We start from the raw sequence: 23,426 nt of genomic DNA, 5'->3' as shown, positions 1-23,426 counted from the left end.
ATCAGTCAAGACGTGGAGGGAGAAATGCATAAATCAGATGCAAGATGAGGTGGACCAAAAGGCCTGGCTACCCGAGGCTAACTGAGCTGAGATGAAGGACGACAAGATATACAAAGACAGAAATGGAAGCTCACAAACATGTTGGAGAAGATAAGTTTTGCCTCAGTTCACGGCCTTGGAGAAGTCGATAAGAGACTTGTGAAAGGTTGGAATGGGAGAAGGGAGGAAACTGAGGTGAGGGTATCCCAGGCTCTGTCTGTGCTGTTCTAAGATGGCAGGTGAATACTGACTCAATTCATGGCAGGCTACATGGACAATAAGGCCATTTCCACATGAGTGGGGAGCAAAGGCTGGATTATCTGAGCGTATCAGAGAAGGTTCTCTAGAGCAGCAGAGCTGACACGACGAATGATATATGTGTATATGCATTCATTCATACATTCATATATATGTGTGTGTGCAGTTATATGCAGGTACCAATAGAGGCCAAAAGAGGGTGTTAGATACTCTAAGGCTGGAGTTACAAATGGTTATGAACTGCCCAAACTCCAGTACTCTAAAAGAACCAAGCTCCAGTACTCTAAAAGAACCAAGCTCCAGTACTCTAAAAGAGCACGAGTACTGTTGATCACTGGGCCATCTTTCCAGCCCCATGAATATAAGTTATAAGAGAGATTTTCATCCATAGCGCCAATTCCAGGACATCCAGCACCATCCTCTGACTCTGCAGGCACCAGGCACACACATGGGGCGCAAGACAGACATGCAGGCAAAATAATCATACATGCAAGATAAATAAATCTACAAAGAGGTTTTCTTTCTGAAGAAGAGGAGTTTTAGTAGGTTGGCTTACGCAGTAGGGTCTGGGTCGTCCCGCAGTAGCTGTCTGTGTCCTGGAACCTAGCTGTTCTGCCTGGGAGGCTGGGTATCATAGCAGTCCCAGTGTGTTCTGCGGGTCTGAATGATTTCTAAAGAACTGCTGCTCCTCAGTCCACACCCCAGGGCCACAGACACTGGGTTCAGATGCCACAGCAGAGTATTGCTGATGAGCAAGAAGCAAAGAGGCTTCTCCCTTCATTGAGTTCTTCCCTGGAAATGGCCTCACAGACTTGAGGATGCGTCTCTTAGTTCATGCTAGATTTGATCAAGTTGACAAGAGTAACCATCATACAGAGAAAAATGAGGTTTTAGTGAAAGTGTCATATTAGCCAAAATCAAGCCTCCTAAAAGTCTGGGGCAGCAGAATGAGAAGTGGGCCAGGCGTGTTAGAATACCATAGAATGAAGGTGGGTTAAGGAGGAAGAGTGCTACACTGAGCAGGCATGGATACACTGATACAAACGAGGCTGGAGCTGGGGACCGTGCATGAGAAATGTAGGATTCTGCTTCAGAATAGGACATCATATGGCACTGTCACTCTAGTATTATTAGCAAGTACATTGGGTACAAATAGTGTATTTATTTGTTTCTCTCCCACTGCTGAAGAACACCTTCTCTCCTTCTGTGTGGGTGAAACGGTTGGCTGTTAGTGAGTTGGTTGGTTGGTTGGTTGGTTGGTTGGTTGGTTTGAGGCAGGAGCTTGCTTTGTAGCCTGAGTTGTCTTCAGACTCATGCTCCTGTTGCTCAGGCCTCTGAGGTCTGGATTGTAGGACTCCACCCACTCCCTATCTGTAGTTCTTGCTGCTTTTAAAAGCATCACCTAAACATTTCTTCTGCTCCATAACTTGAAAGCTTTCCGATCTTTGCTTCTATCCATTGTCCCATTTGCTAGTCTCATCCTCAGTGCCTCCCTGTGGACTGCGCATGGGAGAGCTTAAAACATTCCTGTAACATTAAACCAGTACGCTAGGCGGTGGGGGCGCACGCCTCTAATCCCAGCACTTGGGAGGCAGAGGCAGGCGGATTTCTAAGTTCGAGGCCAGCCTGCTCTACAGAGTGAGTTCCAGGACAGCCCGGGCTACACAGAGAAACCTTGTCTCAAAAACAAAAAAACAAAAACAAAAACAAAAAAACAACAAAAATTATATATTTTGTATAATATTGAAAGAATATATATTATATATGTTATATGTATATTTAAATATATAACTTCATACATATATACACACACATACATATATATATATCATTTTACTGGCTATGAATGTTTTAAAAGTAGGAGATGGCTTAATTTATTCCTTTAGATCAGAAATTGTCTAGTAGCCGAGTGGTGGTGCCACATGACTTTAATCCCAGCACTTGGGAGGTAGAAAAAGGTGAGCTCTGATTGAGGCCCTCCTGACCTATGGAGGGAGTTCAAGGCTAAATGAATAAACTCTTATTTCAGAACCAAAAATGAAAGGAAAGAAGAAAGGGAAGGAGGGAGGAAGGGAGGGAGGGAGGGAGGGAGGGAGGAAAGGAGGAAGGGAAGGGAAGGAAGGAAGGGAGGAAAGGAAAAGAAAATGTCTAGTGTGTATATAAGAAATACTTGTTAAATACATTACATAATACTCCTTATAACTGTTCATTTGTTTCGGGGTGGTTTAGGTGCTTAACCAAGTGCTCTATCACTGAGCTACGTCTCCAGCCCTCCTGGGTCATTTTTAAGTGTACAGTACATACACACTGTTGAACAACCATTACTACTATTTGTCTCTAGAACTGTTTTAATTTTATAGGCTTAATTTTTTAAATACTCCTTAAATGATGAAATTTCCATTTAATCTATTAAAAATCTCATTTTCTTTGTTGCAGAGTAATAATTCTTGAAGATGAACTTGAAAAGCTCGTTTGTACTAAAGAAACACAAGAGCTGCTATCAGAGGCTTACCCGGTATTAGAGCAGAAATTAAAACTGATTGAGCCACACGTTCAGGCCAGCAACAGTTGCTGGGAAGAAGCCATTTCTCAAGTGGATAAACTGCTCCGGAGGAATACAGATAAAAAAGGTACCTCTGGATTATTTTCAGTGTACGCTTGTCTGTCAATTACACTCACTCCATCCTGCTGGAATTCCTCTGTTTGTGGCCTGCCTCAAACGGATGAAACTGGTTTCATAAAAGTTCTTAGTTTAATAAAAGGTGAATGTATGTACAAATTGATACTCAACTCCAAGTTTTGACTCTAATATAAAACATGTAGTGATCTGAGTGTGCATCCCATCTCCTTTATGAAAACTGGAATCAAGGAAGAATGTTAGTAGTATTTTCTACTATCAGAACTTCCAGAAACTCTTGCAGGTCTAGCAATAAAAGAACTGGTTTAAGCCAGGTGTGTTGTTACAAAACTTTAAACTCAGCTCTAGGGAAGCAGCAGCAAGAGGGTCGCTGTGAGTTTGAGGCAAGACCAGTCTATGTAGTGAGCTCCAAGACAGCCAGGACTACATAGACCTTGTCTCAAAAAAACAAAAAGAAGAGATTTAGCTGGATGTGGTAGTTCATGCCTGTAATTCTAGCACTTGGAAGACTGAAACAGGAGGATTACCTTGCAGAAGATAGCCTGGGCTACCTAACAAAACTCTGCCTCAAAACAAAATGAACAACAACAAATGAGCAAGTTGGGTAGTCAGGAGCCAGTATAGCTCAGTGGAGTCCATCTCAGTCCCTAGCGCTCCCAAAAGTGATGGTCATGAGAGAGATCCTGAGATCCCTCTCAAGATACTCTTCTGTTATGAAGACATAATACGGAAATGACATAGTTCATGGCTCTGAACTCTCCGGAAGCACCCCCGTCTAATCGTCGTAGATCAGGTCATCTTGTGTCACAGGCTACAGTGCAATGCTGAAATTTCTCCCCAACCTGCATTCTTAAAACTCGGATTTCACTCTTGGCTTTACACCACCAATTTTACTTGGAATGTTTCATATGTTAATTTTTTAAGTTGTGCTACAAGCCAACACTGTGTTTTTCCCACGGGTCTTTATTACAGGGTTAATTAGACTTGTACATTGAATTTGTATTGTTGCCAACAATAATTAGTTCATATCACTATAATACTGTTTTGTTTATAGTGAGCATTTTAATAATGTGTTTCAATGTCTTCAATGAATAAATTCTAAATGATAAAAATATTAACTTTTTTCAAAGAATATATTGGCATGATAGTGACTATGCTTCCTTTTCTCACAGATGTGTCTAGTGGATGTGTTTTTTCAAAGGATAAATCTCTTAAGGAATTTTAATATCTGTAAATATTTTAAGATTTTACCCTGAGATCTAGAACTTCTGAGTACAAGAAGAAACATTCTCTTTTTTTTTTTTTTTTTTTTTTTTAAGGTTTTTTGAGACAGGGTTTCTCTGTATAGCCCTGGCTGTCCTGGAACTCACTCTGTAGACCAGGCTGGCCTCAGAAATCCGCCTGTCTCTGCCTCCCAAGTGCTGGGATTAAAGGCATGCGCCACCACCGCCCGGCAAGAAGAAGCATTCAAAAGTACTTCGGGAGTTAAAGATGCAGCCCTGGCTCGTTCAGTGGGAGAGTGTGTGCTGACCATATAAAGGCTGTGCACTAAAGAATAGTACACGCCGTTCGGTGCTTCCTGAGCACACTCTGAAGGAGTAGATTATCTAGCCAGCAGCCAGTGAAAGCTGTCTTCAAATCAGTAAGCCAGTAGTCAGTAATGCTAGCCTGTTGTCAGTGTTTGTACACAGTTGCCCATAGCTATAAAACTTTAAATGTTTGAAAACATTCTGCAAAGCCAGTATATTAGCCAGATTTTTTATGTTTCATTTCAAAGTCATTTTAGAGGCTGGAGAGTTGCCTCTGCAGTTATTAACTGCTCTTCCAAAGGATCCAGGTTTAGTTTCCAGCACCTACATGGCAGCCCACAACTGTGTAGCTCCAGTTACAGGGATCCTGTGCCCTCTTCTAGCCTCCATGGGCACTAGACACACAAGTACCTCACAGACATACATGCAAGCAGAACACCCAAACACAGAAATATTTTTTTTTAATTAGAAGTCATTTTAGACTTATAAAAATATTACAAAGGACAGCCAGGACTACACAGAGAAACCTTGTCTCGAAAAACCAAAAAAAAAAAAAAAAATTACAAAAGTAATCCAAAATGCCCTTCACCTAAATTCTGTAATAATTGACATTTCACCACATTTGACTTATCTTTGTATGCATATGTATACACATGCATAAGTCCCATTATCCATAAATCTTCCTTTGTAATTATGAAAACTTGACATTCTCCTACATAATGCAAGATACTGTCATAATCAGGAATTTAACTGATACAATACAAAAAATAATACTGTATATTATTTGTATAATCTGATTATATAAATAACCTTTTTCTCACCAAAATTTCACCCACTATTTATACACACACAATAAGATTCAGTAGTATCATATTTACATGTTTGGCTAAGAACTATCAAAACTTCACATTCCCAGACTTGGGACGTAGGGTAACTAGCGCTAAAACACTTGCCTACTTCCCCTGGGCCCCTGGGTTCAGTGCCTAGCATACAAAATCCAAATAAATAAGAGAAACCTTTGTGTTCATATAAAAGCTCTATGTATATCTCTGTATGACTTTGTTTATCATCACTAAAATATCTAAAGGCCATGTGTCCTTCAGCTGCTGAGTAAATGGTGACATCTGTTCACTGGGGAACCACTCAGCAGCAAAAGGACTGATCACACAACAGGACAGTGTAATAGTCTTGATTTGGTTGTTTTGAGACATGGCTTTGTCAGTATAGCTTGCCTTGAACCCATTTTGTAGCCCAGGCTAGCTTCACACTTTTAGTGTAGGGATTGTGTTTATGCTGTTCTTCACACGGTGCTCTGGAAAAACTAGAAATGGGTGAGTGACTTAGAAAGAGGCAGCATATCCAGGCATGGTTGAGCATACCTCAGATCCCAGCACTGAGGAGGCTGAGGCAGGATGACTGCAAGTTCAAGGCCAACTTGGACTACTTAGGTAGATACCGTCCCTCCAACTCCCCCCCCAAAAAAAAAGAACAGCCAAAACATAGGCAGCATAGGTTAATTTTTAGGGGGATGAAACTCTCCAATATTCTAGTTGTTGGTAGTTTGATTATGTCTTTGTCTAACCCCGTAGAATTGGGTACCAAAAGGTAAAATTTTTGAAATGAATAAATTAGCTTAAATTATCTTCACCTTTTTGGGTTTTGCTTGAATTTGTGTATTTGTATTTATACAACTGTTTTTATTGGTGGTGTTATTCTGAACTATTTAAGAGTAAGTGGCAGACATAAAAATTCCATTATCCCTAAATATTTCTATCATAATTGCCAGTTGGTAATTTCCTAACTCCATTTTCTGTTTGGCATTTTACTCTAAGGTAAAGAATTCATTTGTCCACCTTACTTATATCAGTAAAACTTTATGGATGCAAATCTTACAGTAAATTATAATTTGTTATTATAATTACATTTGACTAGATAGAGTAACAAATTCCAAGGTAACGTTGTATGAAGGACATTGTTTTTCTCTTTTTGTTAATTTTTTAGTTAGCATAAAAATGAATTCATTTCACTGTGACATTTTCATGATCAGCATGATTTTAAACACTTTCTTATTTCACTTGCTTCCTCCTGGTATCAGTTCTGACACTAGAGAACCCTCAGTCCTTTCCATGGAGAAGAAGTGTTTAGAAAACAAGATCTGGATGTTCTGTGTGCTCATTGCCCCTGGGATGTAATTGATCCACATCTCAGTGTACAGCTGGAGTGGAAAACTATATTGTATACCTGTACACATATTCAGATCCATTTCTGTACCTGTCTGTGTGTCTTAAAAGCTGTGTCATAGCAATCATACTAATAGAGTCTCAACACCATGGGACTTATTGTCCTGCCCCATTTCCATATTCAAACCTCCCCTCTCTGTTATGGACATCTTGACTCATAACTTTCAACATATTTGCTTAGCACTAATCCCTCGCCACTGTGGACAGCTGTAGACTCATCCTCTGAGCGTTCTTTCTTTCTTACTCCATGTGACAACACAAGCCCATGCATGCCTAGAGTGTCCTCTAACCCCTCCCCAGTACCTTGCAGACATCCCTTGTCCCCAGACATCCCTTGTCTGCTTCAGCCCACACCAGGGTAATTTGTGCAGTAGGCCTCTTGCCAGGTAAAAGTCCCCATTGGAACCCGAATTTACCTCCTCTCATTGACATTTCAGTTGATTATTATTTTTAAAGCTTTACCTTAATATTTATTCTTTGAAGAATTAAGGAATTCGTCTGCTCAAAAGTTTAAATACCGAGCCTCCTCAACCCCTGTACCAGCCCATGGTTACTTTCTAGTTTCTCCATATCCTAGAGAATTCATGCACATGTTCATAAAATAAATGTCAATGTTTTAAATATTTTGTGGAATGTATTAATTTAGTACACTTTCTCTTGGGAAAAGAAAGTATTTTTCCTTGTGTGGTTTCTGAATTTTTATGTCATAAAGACTACCTACATTTCAAAACTGTTTAGTATGTTTTTGATTGCTTCTTAAACGTGTGAGTGTGTGTATGGGTGTGGGTGTGTGTATGTGTATGTGTGTAATGATTGAGAGCCACCATGTGGTTGCTAGGAATTGAACTCAGATCCTCTGGAAGAGCAGTCAAGTGACCCCTGAGCCTTATATTTTCTACTTAGCAGTATTAATGAACTGCCATCAAGGGCTGAGGTGTCTGTCCATCAGTTGTCTCACATGCTAGGCTTGCCCGAGGGCCAGGGTTCCCTCCCCAGTGCTTCGGGAGCAGCAAGCAGTACTTTGGGTTTGGATCTTCTGTTGTTGATCATTTTGTTGAGCAGTTTTCATTTTTTTATTCAAAGGCCTCACTGTGTTGTATCAGTACTGATAAGAAAAACTGTTCTACTGTCAGCCCTATGGAACTTTCTTAAGTGTGTGGTCTGATAGGCTGGCCTCAAACTCACAGATCTACCTGCCTCTGCCTCCCAAGTGATAAGATCAAAAGGGTGCACCACCATGTTTTGTTCTGTTTTTTGTTTTTGTTTTTTAAGGAGAAAGAATGTTCTGTTTTAAAACCCTCACAACACTATGAACAAAATATTTTGAGAGAGTGGAATATTTGTCATCTACCATGTGACAGATACTATGGCCATGTCCGGCGTGAGGTTAACTTAAAGCCAAGTGGTAAATATATATAGCTACTCCTGCTCCCTTTCGGTGGCTTTCATTTTTGAAAATAAAAGGTTTTAGCCAGAACAATTTGAGAGCCAGATAGGGTAATACACATCAAAAATCTAACACTCATGAGCCTGAGGTAGGAAGATTATCAGTTTAAAACCAACCCGGGCTCCTAGAAAGACCCTGTCTCAAGACAAGAAAACCAGGGGGAAAGGAAGTCAGACTGTGAAACTAACAAGTAGTGCTAAGGATGTCACGGCACTAAATGCTCAGTCGTGTGTTTCTGACGGCATGTTTCTTGTCCTTACTCTGCCTTTCCACCACTGTCTTTCTGAAGGCAAGCCTGGAGTAGCGTGTGAGAACCCACACTGCACCGCGGTGCCCTTGTTGCGGCCTACTCTACACATTGAGGACAGAGATCCCATCCCTGAGGAGCAGGTAAGGGAGAAAGGCACTTCTTCCCTTGAAGAAGTGGTCCATATACAATTTGCCTACTTTTATTTCAGGTGACATGGGTAACGTCAGATAAATTGTTGAATTTCTGCTTCTAATGAAGTTAAGATGTATTACAATATAATGTAAATTTATTTCAAAATATCTGCTCTTAGTGCCTTGCCGTGAATTTGACTCGTCACCTCAGAGTAGAAAATAGACACTGATAGTGTTAAACTTTCTCATCTAGAACTCTTTTTAGTATCCACTGTTTAAAGATTTTAACTTGTCGGCAGATATGTTTGTCATCTTCCTTCCTTCCTCCCTAGCTGTCATGTGACTGTCCAAGAGAAGGCTCTCCAAGGTGGATAGGCTGCAAGTAGTGAATACTGTTCCGAGAGCTGTCGGCTTGAAGTTCTCTGTCTTTGGTCCCTTTTTAGGAATTAGAAGCTTATGTGGACGACATAGACATAGAAAGTGAGTTCCGGAAGGACGATCCATATCACTTGTCTCAGGAAGACAAAGAGAGACAGAAGCGGGAGCAGGAGGAGTCCAGGAGGGTGCTGCAGGAGCTAAAATCTGTGCTGGGATTTAAAGCTTCCGAGGCAGAAAGGCAGAAATGGAAGCAGCTGCTGTTCAGTGACCACGGTAAGCTCCGACCTCAGAGCGCGGGTCATTTCAGGGACAGGAATCTTTTCTTTTTGAACCATGAATGTTGTTCAGACTGTAGAACTCCGGATCCTCCAGTCAGTACAGTACTCTCATGCAGAAGCAAAATCAATTTGATCAATAAAAAGAAATGCCATGTAATCCCACTAGGACTATGGAGTCAAGCTTTTTCACCAGTTACTTAATTCTTTGATAGATTTCTTTCAGAGTGGACATTAAACTGGATACACGGAGCCGGCTGTGGTGGCACTGTAATCCCAGCAAGGCGGTTAAGGCAAGGAGGGTCACGAGTTTGAGGCCAGCTGGGGCTGCACAGCATGTCCGTGCTACCTAGCTACATAGCAAGACCCTTTCAGGGGGGAGGGGGCAAACAGAAGAAAACTATAAACTTGAGATGATAAGCTCTGTTCTCTATTTAAGCACTTCAGTAAAACTCACCATTAATATCTGTAATGATGAAAAATGCATAAAGATCCAAGCCACTTGGCCACTTGGTTCAGGTGACTTAAGTCCATGGAAGCAGAGGAGGTGTTTCCGTGTACACCGACTCCAGTCAGGTTTGGATGCTGTTGGCTGGCCTTATATTTCTTCACATTACTCTCACTTTTTTCTTTAGTCATACTTCATGGGAGGCAAAAGAAGGCATGAAGAGAAAGACAGTTGGTAGTTGTCAGGGTCAACTTAATTCATCCTCAGTTGAATTAATTCCTGCGGACTTTAAGAAGGTAGAATGGGCTTTCCACTCCAGTTTAGAGTGGCCTATGAAGCCTCAGATGCAGTTGCCTGCCTGCCTGCCTTTGCCCTTCTCAGTAGAGGGATATAGACTGCCTGTTCCGGAAAGCTCCTTGGGTCTGTCCTGTCTTCTCTTAGGACCCCTCAGCCCTCTCCCCAGCCACTCTGTTGGTTTCCTCCTTCTTTGCTGTTTCTCTTGGCTCCTTTAGAACCCAGGTCCCCTCAAGATTCTGCTTGTCCATCAGGTAGCCCTGTAGCCTGCTCCCGTTTCAGCACTTTCTTCCCCCTAAGCTATCTTGTAACCTATTCCAGACTTTGTTCAAACTCAAACAGCTTGCTGATGATGGCCTTCTGTCTTAAAACCGCAGTACTTCCATCTTCCTTTTTGTATTAGCCTTGCCAGCATAGGAATCCATCCTGGCCTCTTGTACTTCCCAGCATTTCTAATAAAGATCTTTCTCAGCCTACCTTTATCTAATTAGACTAGTCCCACAGACTTGCTGTGTGTATTCATGGAGTAGATGTGTACTGGCCTGTGACCTAGAGCTCTGTCCTCTGTCCGCTGTTTCCTCTGTGAACCTCAGCTGCCCCACCTCTCCTCCAGAGGTACCAGTAGCTGGGACCTGAGGGGAAACTGGAGCAGCAGAGCAGAGAAATGGAGAGCTTTCCAGAAGCAGCAGTAGAGTTCTGTAGTCAGCTTGCTCATGAGTTAGAGATTGCTGATAACATTTTTTTTAAAGACATAATTGTTTCTGTGCTCAGAGATTTTTGTTTGTTTTGTTGTTTGTCTCTAAATTTCTGTATTTTTTTTCTAGTTTCTATTCTCCAACAGCATTCATTCAGCAGATTGTAACTCAACAAGTAGTAATCAAGTCCCTGTTAGACACCTGACACTGTTTACTGCTAAATGTAACACATGGATCAACAAACAAACAAACAAAGCCCTAATCCCCTAGAGACTTAACTCACACTGCTGTCAGCGGCTGCTTCCCTTCCAGATACCCGTGCTCCCTAATTCAGTTAGCAGTGATCCTGAACCCCTGTGACACGGTACACTTGTTAAGACCTAGCAGACTTATGAACAAAGAATGTGCAGAAATGCTGAAAATATCATTACCTGTAAGCTTGTATCTTTTGCTACTGTGCAGTGTTTTCTTCATCTAATTTAGCTGTGAAATGACCTACTGGTTGACACTGGGCAAATGAGAGGAAATGTGTCTCCTTTTCAAGACCATGCCTTAGACTCCGTTTGCACTTGAAAAGGCAGTAGTGCTGTATAGTTTGTGAAAATAAGTAAAAGATCTGCTGATGCCAGAAAAATGCTTTCCCGTGACAAATGTCAGTACGTCTTCCAGAGTTGTTTTCATCTCTGCCTACAGGGGTAAAGTCCGAGTGGAATTAGAGAGGGACGGCCTCCGCTGGACCTGCTGTGGCCATGTTCTGTTGTCGCTGCTGCTTCCGTAGCGCGGTTACCACAGCATAGGCGTGTGTCTTGGAAACGGACGCGTTTTACAAAAATACGCTTTTTAAATATACGCCAGACTTCAAGACGCACTTTTTTCCTTCTGCCGTGCTTCATAATATGTTGTATTGTACTAACCCCTCATGCTGGGAGGAGAGACGGCCTAGCGAGCAACCCACTGCCTACTAACACCAAGAGGGGCTAACTAAAACTTCATTTTTCTTGCAAGGACAACTTCTACTGTATGGATCTATATTATATTTATGTGTTATATTTTGTTTGGTACTTAGTCTTGAATGCTGATTCTATTTCATTTGTGTTCTGTGTAGCACTACAAAATGTAGACATATGCTTTACTTCCTTCCATTCAGGTTCTGTTAGGTGATTGGCAAATAAGTTGAATTATATGTGACTTTTTTTATGCTGTTTTACCTTGTAAATACATATATATATATATATATATATATATATATATATATATATATATATAAATTTTTTTTGATGAAGATGCCGTTATCTGGGTCACATTAGGCCCAAGCTTTAGTGAGCATCAGAATCAAGTGGGATGGCTTGTAAATGTGCCCGTCCCCAACCCCAGTGTCCAGTTCCCTGTCTGTGATCAGGATCACAGGCTCTAAGATCTGTTTCCAGCAGCTTCCGAGGGGATAACTGGGTCTGCTGATTCAGGGTGCTTTGAGAAGCACTGCCTTTGAACTGCAGACTCTTCAGCAAGTCCCTGTTTCGTTTCATTTCTTTAGGTATTTTGTCTCATAAAACTCCCCATATTTGTAAAGTTACATTTATTTTACTAGAAAGTTTTATTGAGTTTTTATTTATTTGTTGCTCCTTTAAAAAAAAAAAAAAGCAACTGGAAATTTAAAAGTTGTTGGGCCCTTAGTTATTTTTTTTTCTTTTTTTCTTTTCTTTTCCTCTTTTTGTTCTTTGAAGCTGTGTTGAAATCCTTGTCTCCTGTAGACCCAATGGAATCTGTAAGTAATTCAGAAACACCCATGAATTCAGATACAGACAAGGTCCATAGTAATGCTACCGACGTGGAGACTAGTAAGCCCTGTGCCGGCGACAAGGAAGACAGTAGGACTGAGTATGTGTGCGATGGCCCTCCACAGGGGCAGAGTAAAGACACCTCTGCAGACGAAGGCCCCCTCCGAGGAGCCGAGGAAACAGTGTGCTTCCAGTGTGAGAGTGAGGCTGAGTCTCCTCAAGCCGCTGCTGCGGGGGCCACCGCCCCGACTCCCAGGGACTCACTCCAGCTCTCCATTAAGCAGAGGCTGGCTCGCCTCCAGTTGTCACCAGAATTCACCTTCACTGCTGGCCTGGCTGCAGAAGTGGCCGCCAGGTCTCTGTCCTTTACCACCATGCAGGAACAGACTTTTGGCGACGAGGAGGAAGAACAGCTAGTTGAAGGAGGTGAAAATGAGGTGGAGGAAAAATAAAAGCCAAGATGAAGTGATGTCCTCGATTGTTCCTTTTACAAAAGTGTTCTAGCTGCAAGACTGGGAAGGGAAATGAGTGTGTGTTTACTCTCTATAAAGCTACGGCGCGAATTTACAGGGTGAATACTGAATTGAAAACCTGACCTGAAATTAGTAGACACCTGTATAGGCAGATCCTTTAGGCATAGGAGAGAAAGGTAAGGGCTTTTTTTTTTTTTTTAAATAAACTTCTGTTTTATTTGTGGCAAACCTGATCATCTTGGCAAATCTTTAAATACTTTTAATAAGAATGAATTTATCATTTTTTGCCAAAACTTTGCTGCCACGAGGTCACTAGGATGATTCTCTTGCAGAGCATAAACATTTAGAATGAGCCCTTTCTACTGTGTCTTTGCAGGGGTAACTGCAACAGTCGTGTTAATACATTGTTCGTATTTTATTTTGTTTATACCACTCTTAAAAACAAAGATACAGGTTCTAAATAAAAGTATTTAATTACTACAATTGATGTGTGCTGGGGTTTGGAACTTAAAGTAGTTTGAAGGTTGCCTGGGCTGTAGCATGTCCCGTATGCTCCCTTGTTCATGTGTGCTCATTTCAAGGCGCCATACAGTTTCAAGGGAAAATAGCATGCCCTCTTAGAGAATGCCCTTCTAGGGGTTTGTTCTCTCCTGTTGTAACTCAAAGAACTGATGATGTCCAAGTGCTGTCACTACAGCAAAGGTCCCAGCCCTGCAGAAACTAATGTACATCAGTTTACTTCAAGACAACTGTGCCTCCGCTGTAAGTAGGTCCTGTGCTGTCATTAGCCTGGCCTGTCTTACTAAGACTCAGGAAACACGTCAGCGACCTTGGAAAGTATCCTTGTCCCTTTGTATTTCGTTGTGAATACGTCTTGAGATGCTTTCCACAGACCAGTCTTGTCTGCTTTGTGCTGGAATTCTGTTCTCAATGACATTTTTAGGAATATTCTCCTTCTGAAACCTGTTGCTACTGTGCACTCACAGAGTTTATAGGCATTATTTTGTGAGGAATGTAAGAAAAAAAAACTCAATTTATGCTGCTGTTTCAGGAGGAAAGTGTATGACTTCCTGGAACTTACTGCTTTTAGTGAGGAAGTTTACTTCTTCTCAAGATTTGTTGTTGTTTTAGTAACTATTTCTAATCCTGAGGAAAATCTCCTACTTTGTATGAATAGACTTTGTACTGTTAGTGATTTTGCCTTCTTCTGATGCTTAGCAGTGCCAGCATGTCTGGAGCAGTACCTTAAGTCAGACATGGAAGCAGCTCTGTTTCAAGAAAGGGAAGTTTCTCAGCATTGTAATGACCTCTGTATTCCTGATTAACACACTTTTACTTTCTTACTTAAATTATTGTTTACCAACTTCAGTCCAGTCTTTTATTCACAAGCTCTTACTAGGTTCATGGAGACTGCTTGTTGAAGTCATGACTAAGGACATTGAGACTGTACATGATACTCTAATACATGCAGTTTTTATTTCTTTCATCATTTAAAATAGTTCCAACATAAAGCTGTTTTCTTTGTGAAATTTTCTTGACTATTTTTCTCTTATAATATCTTAAGCCAGTGTTCCCCGGTTGTTTTAGTGAATACCTGAGTCATAATAAAATAGAAGTCCTAGTTTTTAATGCAGACGTTAAGCTGTGCTTTCTGTAATTCTTAGTTGTTTTGGAACGAGACCTAGGTACTGTTTATGCCCACTAAAGTCTCAGATCCTCTGCATAACACTTTGTGCTTCTTGCCATGAGTACGTTTTATACATGGATAGGCTGATGGGATACAAGTGGATACCCTTACACATGCTTTCCCCAGGCTACCTCACTTCCTCCTGACTGAGGTTACTAGATGTCCTTCCATATCCAGAAGAAACCTTCTGAGAAAATTTATAGTCATATTTTCCAGTTTTTGTAGCATGATTAATCTTGTTGGGAGTAGTATTCTGACACCTTTTACTACGGATATTGCCAAAGTTTGTTTTACCAGGATTAATCTAAAACTCGGGGGAAAAATAGCATGCTTTTTAGGTCACCCATGAAAACAGACATCTTGCTGCATCTACAGACGGGAAGGAAGGTCGGGACAGTAAGTGGTCTGTGTCACTTAGCAAGCCTCAAAACCTCTTCTCTGCTTCTAGAAGGCCCTGGTGTCTGGCAGATTCAGGGCCAGACTCCTGGCTGATCTTTCTTTTGCAGTCCTCTATGGTTTTCTTATTTTGTTGTTGTTGTTTTTTTTTTTTTCAAGCCGTGCATGTTATCTAACTTCATACATAAAGTCCTTGTTGTCCTTCTTAAAACTAATTAATAGTCATAGCATCTGAATCTACTTCATTAGGAGCCAGTGATAAGCAAGTCAGGAAAAGGATACATGTTTAAGGCAGATTGCTAAGGATGTTTAAGAATATAGCTTTCAGACCCTGGTGTGACTCATACTTGTGATGCCAGAACCCCAGGCACACAGTTGGGAGGGTCACTGCAAGTCCGAGGCCAGTTAGGCATGCTCTAGGATAGCCAGAAATACACAGTGAGAACCTGTACCAGTAGGAAAAGAAAAAAAGAAACAAAGAAAGCAAACAGCAGGTGTCAGGCTTCTGCAGAAAGAGGCTGGAGTTTGAATCCCAGGCCTTTCATTCAAAGGATGCAAGAACTGTAACCTCGCCTCAAGGAGAGTTTTCTCAGGAGACCCCTAACTCCTGGAATTGCAGAGCAACATTTTTGATTTGTTAGAAATTTAAAAAGAAAGGTTGCTTTGGAGGCTAGAGAAGTAAGAAGATCTGGTTCTAAATGCATAGCTCCATTTATTAAAGTAGATAGTAGTATTCTATTTCATATGCTAAAAGACAATTGCTTGAATGGTGAGCATAAGAAAAGTCAATTTCTGATACATTTAAAAGGCTAGAACTTAACAGGGTGTTGAATGGAAGTGACCCAAGATTGTGTTTCACTCTATTTTCTTCCCATGTAAAACCTGAACCGTGCTTCATGCTGCTAAATGAATAGAATTAATAGGGGGAAAGGTGTCACTGGTTGTTTTAGTCGTGGCCTATTGCTCTTATACCCAAATAGAGCAAGAGTATAGCACACCTAAGCCTGGTTGACCAAAGTCAACAATACAGTGCTTGAGCAATCCATTAGGATTGATTTTTTTTTCCAGATCTGTTTATAGGGACATGTCTGTACTGTATGCTTAGATTAGAAAACAAAGGTGCAAAAAAAATGTACAAAATAAAAGACAGCAAAATGCGGAGCATAGTGACCATTCATTGTCCTCATCAGCTGGTCACTAACATGAGTCCCTTCATCTTTCAGGGAATGAAAGCAGAACTCATTTATGTAGTCCTTGAACTTAACAGTCTGCCAACGGGATTTACCTCTCCTCTCCCTTAACCCTGGCATGTACCGGAACTAGCTTAGCCTTTCCTTTGAGAATATCAGGTCCTCTGGGGAAGAATGAACAAATTCCCTCTCGGGACAACTGAGACCTGTAACATCAAGCACTCCTTTGCTGCGTGATTTCACATTGCTTGCTTTTTGAGTCGTGTCTGTTTTTTTCACAGTTTCTCTTACCTTCCCCTATAATCCGCCATGTTGTGTGCCTGCCTTCTGCAATAGGCCCCTAACTTGCTGCTTTTAATCTGCTGTGGACTGAGAAACCAGATTGCCACGCTTGCTAGAACTGTGTCTAAACTAAGAGTAAGTAGACTGGAAAAGGCCAAGAGCTTTTCTGTCGATCATGTGCATGGACCATTTATTGCCTGTTTTGCTTCTTAGCATTCTTGTGTGTGCGTTTAGTGTTTTACTAAGAACTTGCTAAAAAATACTTGGTTAAAAACGTGATTGCCGGGGCTGGAGAGATGGCTCAGCGGTTAAGAGCACTGACTGCTCTTCCAGAGGTCCTGAGTTCAAATCCCAGCAACCACATGGTGGCTCACAACCATCCATAATGAGATTGGATGCCGTCTTCTGGTGTGTCTGAAGACAGCTACAGTGTACTCATCAATAAAATAAATAAATAAATAAATATTAAAAAAAAGAAATTACTTTAAAAAAAAAAAAAATACATAAAAAAAAACGTGATTGCCATGTATTTGAAATATTAATTTGATGTTTGTATGCTGATGTTCTAGGACTCTTTATCAATGAATTTAACTGTTAAAGAAAAATCAACGTATCATCTTTGTATGTCACTGTGTGTATTTCAGAAAAATGTTGGCCATTTGTTTTGTTAATTAGTTTTCACTCAGTACACAAGCTTAAAGTTTATGTCATTATCCTGAATTCTGCATAGCATGTATTACTATCAAGAGTTACTGGTTTGAAACTAAACCTGACTCATTTAGTAAGAACTGGCTGGCTTGACAGGGGAATGAATGAGACAGCCCAGTTCTCTAGCAATGTACAAAATACACCTTAATCTTTCCTATATTAAAATGGTTATTAAGGGGCTGGGGAGATGGCTCAGTGGGTAACGTGCTCACTGTACAAGTATGAGAATGATAACACTTACTCAGATCCCAGTACCCAAATAAAAAAGTCGGGCATATATGTGGCATACATGTATAACCCAGCCCTGGGGGTTAGAGTCAGAAAAATCCCAGAAACTCTCTGGCCTGACACTCTGGCCTCGTCAGTGAAAGTGGTCTAGGGAAACCCCGAACATCAACTTCTGGCTTAGTACATATACACACGTACATCCACACGAATATGTGTGTGTACACCTTCTTGTATACATGTACACACAAACATGTATACATAAGCATACAAAATTATCATCATCATTGGTTTTTGAGACAAGGTTGCTCTATATAGCCTTGCCTGTCCTGGAAATCACTGTGTAGACAAGGCTGGCCTTGAGATCTGCCTGCCAAGTGCTAGCTAGGATGAAAGATATGTACTACTACAGCCAGCTCAAAATGATCATTATTAACACCGGTTACTATACTCTGGTACACTAAATACCAAGAACTATCCCTTTAATAAGCTCCATTTGGTTTGACTGGGCTTCAGACGTCATGTGTTTGTTTTGGTAGCGATTCCTCCATTCCTATTACTGCAGACTTCAGTGTATGTGAGTTAGCGGCCCTTGTCCACTTTCACACATGCCTTCCGGCCTGCTGTGAAGGCTAGATGATTGCTAGTTACACTGCATAAGGTAAGAGCAGACAGAGGCAGAGTGACGGGCACACTGCTCAAGCTCACGGACTCCTCCATAGGATTCTTATGACCTCCTAGATGACGGTCTTTGACCCTGTGAAATGGCTCGGTTAGATGTCTGCTTTGAAAACAAAATTATTGTTATAAAAGAATAACTTTTCTCCCCCCAACATTTTGCCTTCTCTAAAATTGGTTCTATACCTGTGATTCTTTCGCAGGAATTAAACCAGTCCATTGGAGTTAGCATTGTCATATATATTTTCTGTTTGAATTGGAAACCACATGCTGTCTTGAATTTCTTTGGCTTTCTTATTTAAGAGAAATACATTTTCATTTCCAAAGCAAAGTAGATTAAGCCATGGAACATAAGAAAACATTAATTTTGGAAGGTATCTGAGAAGGATTAGGCTTGTAGACTCTAGGCCACAAAGAATTCCATGATTATAAAAGATTGATATCCCGTTCACGCTGACAGCATCTTTGCTTTCTTTCATTCAACTAAAGGAAGCATACATGTAAAGTTCCCCATGATTCGTCAGTGTGGGAGCTAAGGCCTGTGCCTCGGTGGCAGAGGCCCACTGTCGCTCAGTACTTGCTATGCCTCAATTAGCATGTCACTACAGTAATTATAAACTAATGTGTAAGGTAAGCAACATTGCATGGAACACTTTCAAATGCTATTAGACTACCTAGAAGCGGCTCTCCTAGTAGCTGCCTAACTGTACCGTTTTCGTGCTGTGCTTTGCTAGCCGTGGGACTCGCCGTCATAGACTAAGTGAGCGGTGTGTCTATTTTATACTCATGCCTCATGAAACTGGCTTTCATTACACTCAGCGTGGATGCTGTATCAGCCTTTTATAGCCATGCTTCACGTGGCTGTTCTTCAGTTAGCCATGTAACGGAAGGGAATTATGATATAGTAACTGTAAAAAGGATGGTCCAAGCCAGTTTCTTGTATTGACACCATTGACAGTGATGCCAGACATGGTTGGTGCTTCTCTGTGAATAAGCCATTACAGGAGCACAATTCTACTCAGTCCAGTTGCTGTAAACCAAAAAGAAGGAGTTCACTTCAGGGTTTACATGTGCAAAAATCAGCAGCAATCGGGAGGAATTGATTTTATACCTATCTCTAAATGTGTGATCAAATCCGGGTGTGGTGGCACATACCTTTAAATCCCATCACTCTGGAAACAGAGGCAGGCATCTCTGATTTCAAGGCCAGCCTGGTCCACATGGTGAGTTCCTGGCTAGCCAAGGCTATATAGTGATAATTGTGTGGTGAGTTCTAATGCCCATGGTGTCTTTAAAATGAACTACATTAGAACCCACTGTAGTGTGTCAGCAGTGACATTAGTTTTGTCCCTGTGTACTGAAATTCGCTTAGCACATATGTTGCTGACGAATGTTTAGGGTGTGTATCCTTCTGATTATACAAGCTTAAAAATGGGACTGTCTGTAGATGTCCTAAATAGATTCTTCTCTCACTTATTTCTTAAGCATTTCTTAAAGTAGACAATATTATTTTAGGATTTATAACAGTTTTACAACATGTCCTAAAGACTAGCTACGTACAAATAAGCTTATTGTTACAAATTTTTTCTAAAGCTAAAGAATGTCGTCTGTAAGTTTGCTCGTTTACAATGACCTAAACAACTTCTTAGCCCTCTTTTCCTTCCAAGTTAAATGACTAAATTGACTGTTTCTGAGTCCAAATATGTTCTGTATTTTTTGTACCAATCTGTACCTCCTGTTCAATACTGTGACTTAAACAGTGCCTAGGCACAGTACTGGTGTGTGACAATATATAGAAGGCTCCAAGAATGGCACTCCTATCCCTTAAAGGTTGGTGTGTGGCCCTGATACAGCCCTGGAGGCCCACATGGGTGAGAAGCCCAGAAGCCAATTCAAGCTGAAAGCACTCCCAAGGAGTCTGGTTTTGTTTGGGTTTGTTCTAGGTATGGTCCCAGGGATCCCAGATCAAACCAGGCCCCTGGGCCTATCCTAGAACCAACCCAAACCCGCGCATCATTCCTGGAACATCCAGAGTGTGAAGACCGAAGATAACTGAGGCTGACTACACATCCTGTACTCATCAAGATTCAGTCCTTATATATGTACCTATTGTTTAGCAAGCACTGGCTGGTTAATCTATCTGAAGTCACAGTAACAACATTCGGTAACAACGTAAAGTCTCCCCAGACTGATACTCCAGTAGTTCCCATAGTAGAAATTCTATGTGGTTATTGTTAATTCCCAGTGAGGAGAAATGCTCCTGTGATTTTTATCATCCGATAAAATAGATTTAAATGTCTATTTTAAAAAGCAGCAACTTAGGCACAAAACTGTTTTCAAAACAGCCTTCTTCCAAAATGGATGAATTGTGTTTTCTTAACTACTTCCAGTGACGTCCTATCAGTCTCCTTCAACTGGATGCTTTATTCACACTTTCTGAATGGCAAGCACCAGCCTTCGTCTTCCTGCTCTAATGCTGAGTGGTTCTAAGTTCTTGTTTCAGAGACTAGTATCTTTTCCCTGTCATTGGGTCTGCTGCACAGCAGAGCCCCCTTTAAGATCTCTCTGGCTCAGCACGAGGAGGGTGAGGTAGTAGATGGGTTAAGCCCTTGGATTTTATAGCAGTATTGTGCAGAAGAAAAATTTAAGAACTTCATTTTTCTTCCTTGCTGCTCTGGATTTTTAAACCATTCTGATCTAATAAGTGTATTTTACGACCTCAGAGCTGGCACTGCTAGAGTCAACTGTATATTTATTTGTTTTGATTTGGAAGACAAGAATTCTGAAAATGCATGGAGGCCCAAACTGAAAAATGATGGTAAGCATCGACAATGTATGCTTTTGATGTTTTGTGCAGACTAATAAGCTCTCCATAGACAAGGAACTCAAAATCATGCTTTTCCACCAATCTTTATCATACCACCACATTTACGTCACCAGGTCACAGTTTAAAATGGTCCTGGTGCCTATTAAGGCTCATCTGAATAACTCAACTGTGGCATTAGTTCTACACCATATTCATCCCATTTTTATCCCAAGTTTATAAGGTTTTTTTAAAGCCACAGATTCAATTTTTGTGCTTCTCAGTGTTTTCTTCCTTGTAGTGTTTGCCTCATGAATATACTCATCTGAAAGCACAGCACTTGGCATCACCCAGAAGCCATGTGAACACTAGGTTGATGTATAATGTGTTCTTTGAGTATTTGTGGGAGCATTGTACTCATTACATCATTAACTGTGGATACCAAAACTAGAAATTATGCACTGTTTACTTAGGTTTGTATTTTAAGTCAGGATCTCATATCCTAGGTTAGCTTTGAACTTGCTGTATAGCTAAGGTTGGCCTTAAACTTCTGATCTTCATGCTTTTACCTCCCAGGTTCTGTTATTGTAAGTGTGTACCACCAGACCTGGCTCTGGATTTTTGGTGGTGGTGGTAGTTTTTGTTTTTCTTTTTGAGGCATTATGTAACTAACAATGACTGGCCTAGAACTTTCTGATCTTAAACTTGTGACAATCCTCCTGCCTCCACCTCGAGAGGGCTAAGATTACAGATGTGTGCTACCATTCTTGGCAAAGTTTGTCTCTTGATTAAGTTTTTAAAGTATACTCAGTGGTAAAGCACTAGCTTATCATGAGCAGAGCTCTGAGGTCCAGCTCTGAGACTCTCCACCTCCAAAAACAGCCTTGGAAAGACTTTTCAGATCCTTTTAGTTTGATTTTATGGTTACTAATGCTTTCTATATTGAACTTAGAGTTCTACATTCCCTACCCTAACTGAAGGCTTAAATCTTGAGCAGAAATTGATTTTTTTGTTTGTTTAATTGGAATAAAACACCAAAAATTTCACCATTGCCACCATTTTTATATTCAATTCAGGAAATGTCTGTGCCTTTAATGAAGCATTTCCAGAACTTTCCATTGTGCAGGTCTTAAAGTCTTCTATCATTAAGATAAGAGTTTCCCTTCCTCCCTCTCCTTTCCCACAGCCCCTGGCAGACACCATTCTGTCTCCTGTTATGACCTCAAGTTCATCTCATTTAGCATGTGACACAATTTCCTTTTTTAGGGCTGAATAGTCTGCACATTTCAACTGGCAGGCATTGACTGCTCCCCCGTCTTGGTTATTATAAATGTTGTGGCTATGGATGATATGTCTGGGTGCCTCCTTATAAACATGGTACCTTGTTAATCATTTTGTGTTGTATCACATTAACTTGTCAACTTCTTTTAAAGCTTTAGAATTGTAGGCTTGCTTATGCTGTGTAACTGTTCCTCCTAAGCTTAAAGCATCTCTAATAAAATCTGAAGTTCCTTTTATATTTTTGTGTGTCCTTTTTTTACCCTGCTGTTTGCAAAGTGGACTGGTGCCTCAAAGGAAGAAGTCTTTCTCTCTTCCTTTAGTTGATACTTCTCTTCCTTTACAGTATTTCTTAGCACTTGATGCAAGATTTCAAAAGGTGCTGTTGCCTAGAAAATCCTTTGAATCATTACCCTAATTTTTGATTGTTAAGCACCTAGTAATAATTTATCAGAGTGAAAAAATAGTAGCTTAACTTAAAATTATACAGGTTTTATTGTTGTTACAATTTTTTGTCTGCATGGGGTGTTTTTGTTTGTTTGGGGGGTGGGTAGGTGGTCGGTTGGTTGGTTGGTTGGTTGGTTGGTTGGTTGGTTGGGTAAGTGGGTGGATGGTTTGGTGGGTGGGTGGGTAGATGGGTGGGTGGTTGAGTGAGTAGTTGATAGGTTGGGTGGGTGGGTGGGTGGATTAGATGGTTGATTGATTGATTAGTTGGATAGTTGGTTGATTGATTAGTTGGGTAGTTGGTTGATTCATTGATTGGGTGGGTGGGTGGGTGGGTGGTTAGTTGGTTGGTTGGTTGGTCATTTTGTTTTGACACCATGACACTCTAGAACCCAGTTCTAGCATCAAAGCCTCAGCCATTCTACCTTAGCCTTCTAACTTCTAAGGATTATAGGTGTATACTACTGTGGTGCCTAGGTTGAGTTTAAAATGTCCATTTTCACCACTCCCTCTGGATACAGCAGGTTGTATGTTACCCTTTTGACAGAGAGGGAGTTAGTATTCAGTGGTTCAGACTTTGTCTTGGAATATCCCAGGGAGCCTCAGGATGGTTCTGTAAATGATGCTGGATAAAGAGAAAGTAGCCTTTCTTGGAGCTTTCTAAAAGATAAACTACCTTTCTCCAGAAAATATTTGATAAAAGAGAAAAAGTACCCCAAAAAAGCAAGTTTTGAAATGTGTCTAAGATTTACTGGTTAAAGGTGGGATATGATGTAGGATAGTCACTCTACTAGATTCTGAATTCTCTGGGGAGAAAGTAGCCCATGTGACAATCCTTGTCTTCATGGTTTGCTTTTGAAGG

The 23,426-nt window shown here is 40.8% G+C and overlaps 1 protein-coding gene across 6 annotated transcripts in view; it reads left to right on the top strand.

Annotated features, from left to right (window-relative positions):
* Positions 1-13,356, top strand: part of Vezt (vezatin, adherens junctions transmembrane protein) — a 62,477-nt gene extending 49,121 nt beyond the window's left edge. For all 6 annotated transcript variants that reach the window (XM_028783092.1, XM_028783091.1, XM_028783096.1 and 3 more), the window contains exons 9-12: positions 2,734-2,927; positions 8,441-8,541; positions 8,976-9,183; positions 12,347-13,356. In XM_028783092.1, the coding sequence (XP_028638925.1) occupies positions 2,734-2,927; positions 8,441-8,541; positions 8,976-9,183; positions 12,347-12,852 (1,009 nt within the window). In that variant the 3' untranslated portion in view covers positions 12,853-13,356. The remainder of the gene's footprint in view (positions 1-2,733; positions 2,928-8,440; positions 8,542-8,975; positions 9,184-12,346) is intronic.
* Positions 13,357-23,426: the final 10,070 nt, after the last annotated feature.

The sequence above is a fragment of the Grammomys surdaster genome, unplaced genomic scaffold (genome assembly GCF_004785775.1).
Source record: "Grammomys surdaster isolate TR1022 unplaced genomic scaffold, NIH_TR_1.0 958, whole genome shotgun sequence".
NCBI lineage: Eukaryota > Metazoa > Chordata > Mammalia > Rodentia > Muridae > Grammomys > Grammomys surdaster.
Note: the sequence above shows the minus strand (reverse complement) of the source record. Positions and strands in the feature narration are given on the sequence as shown.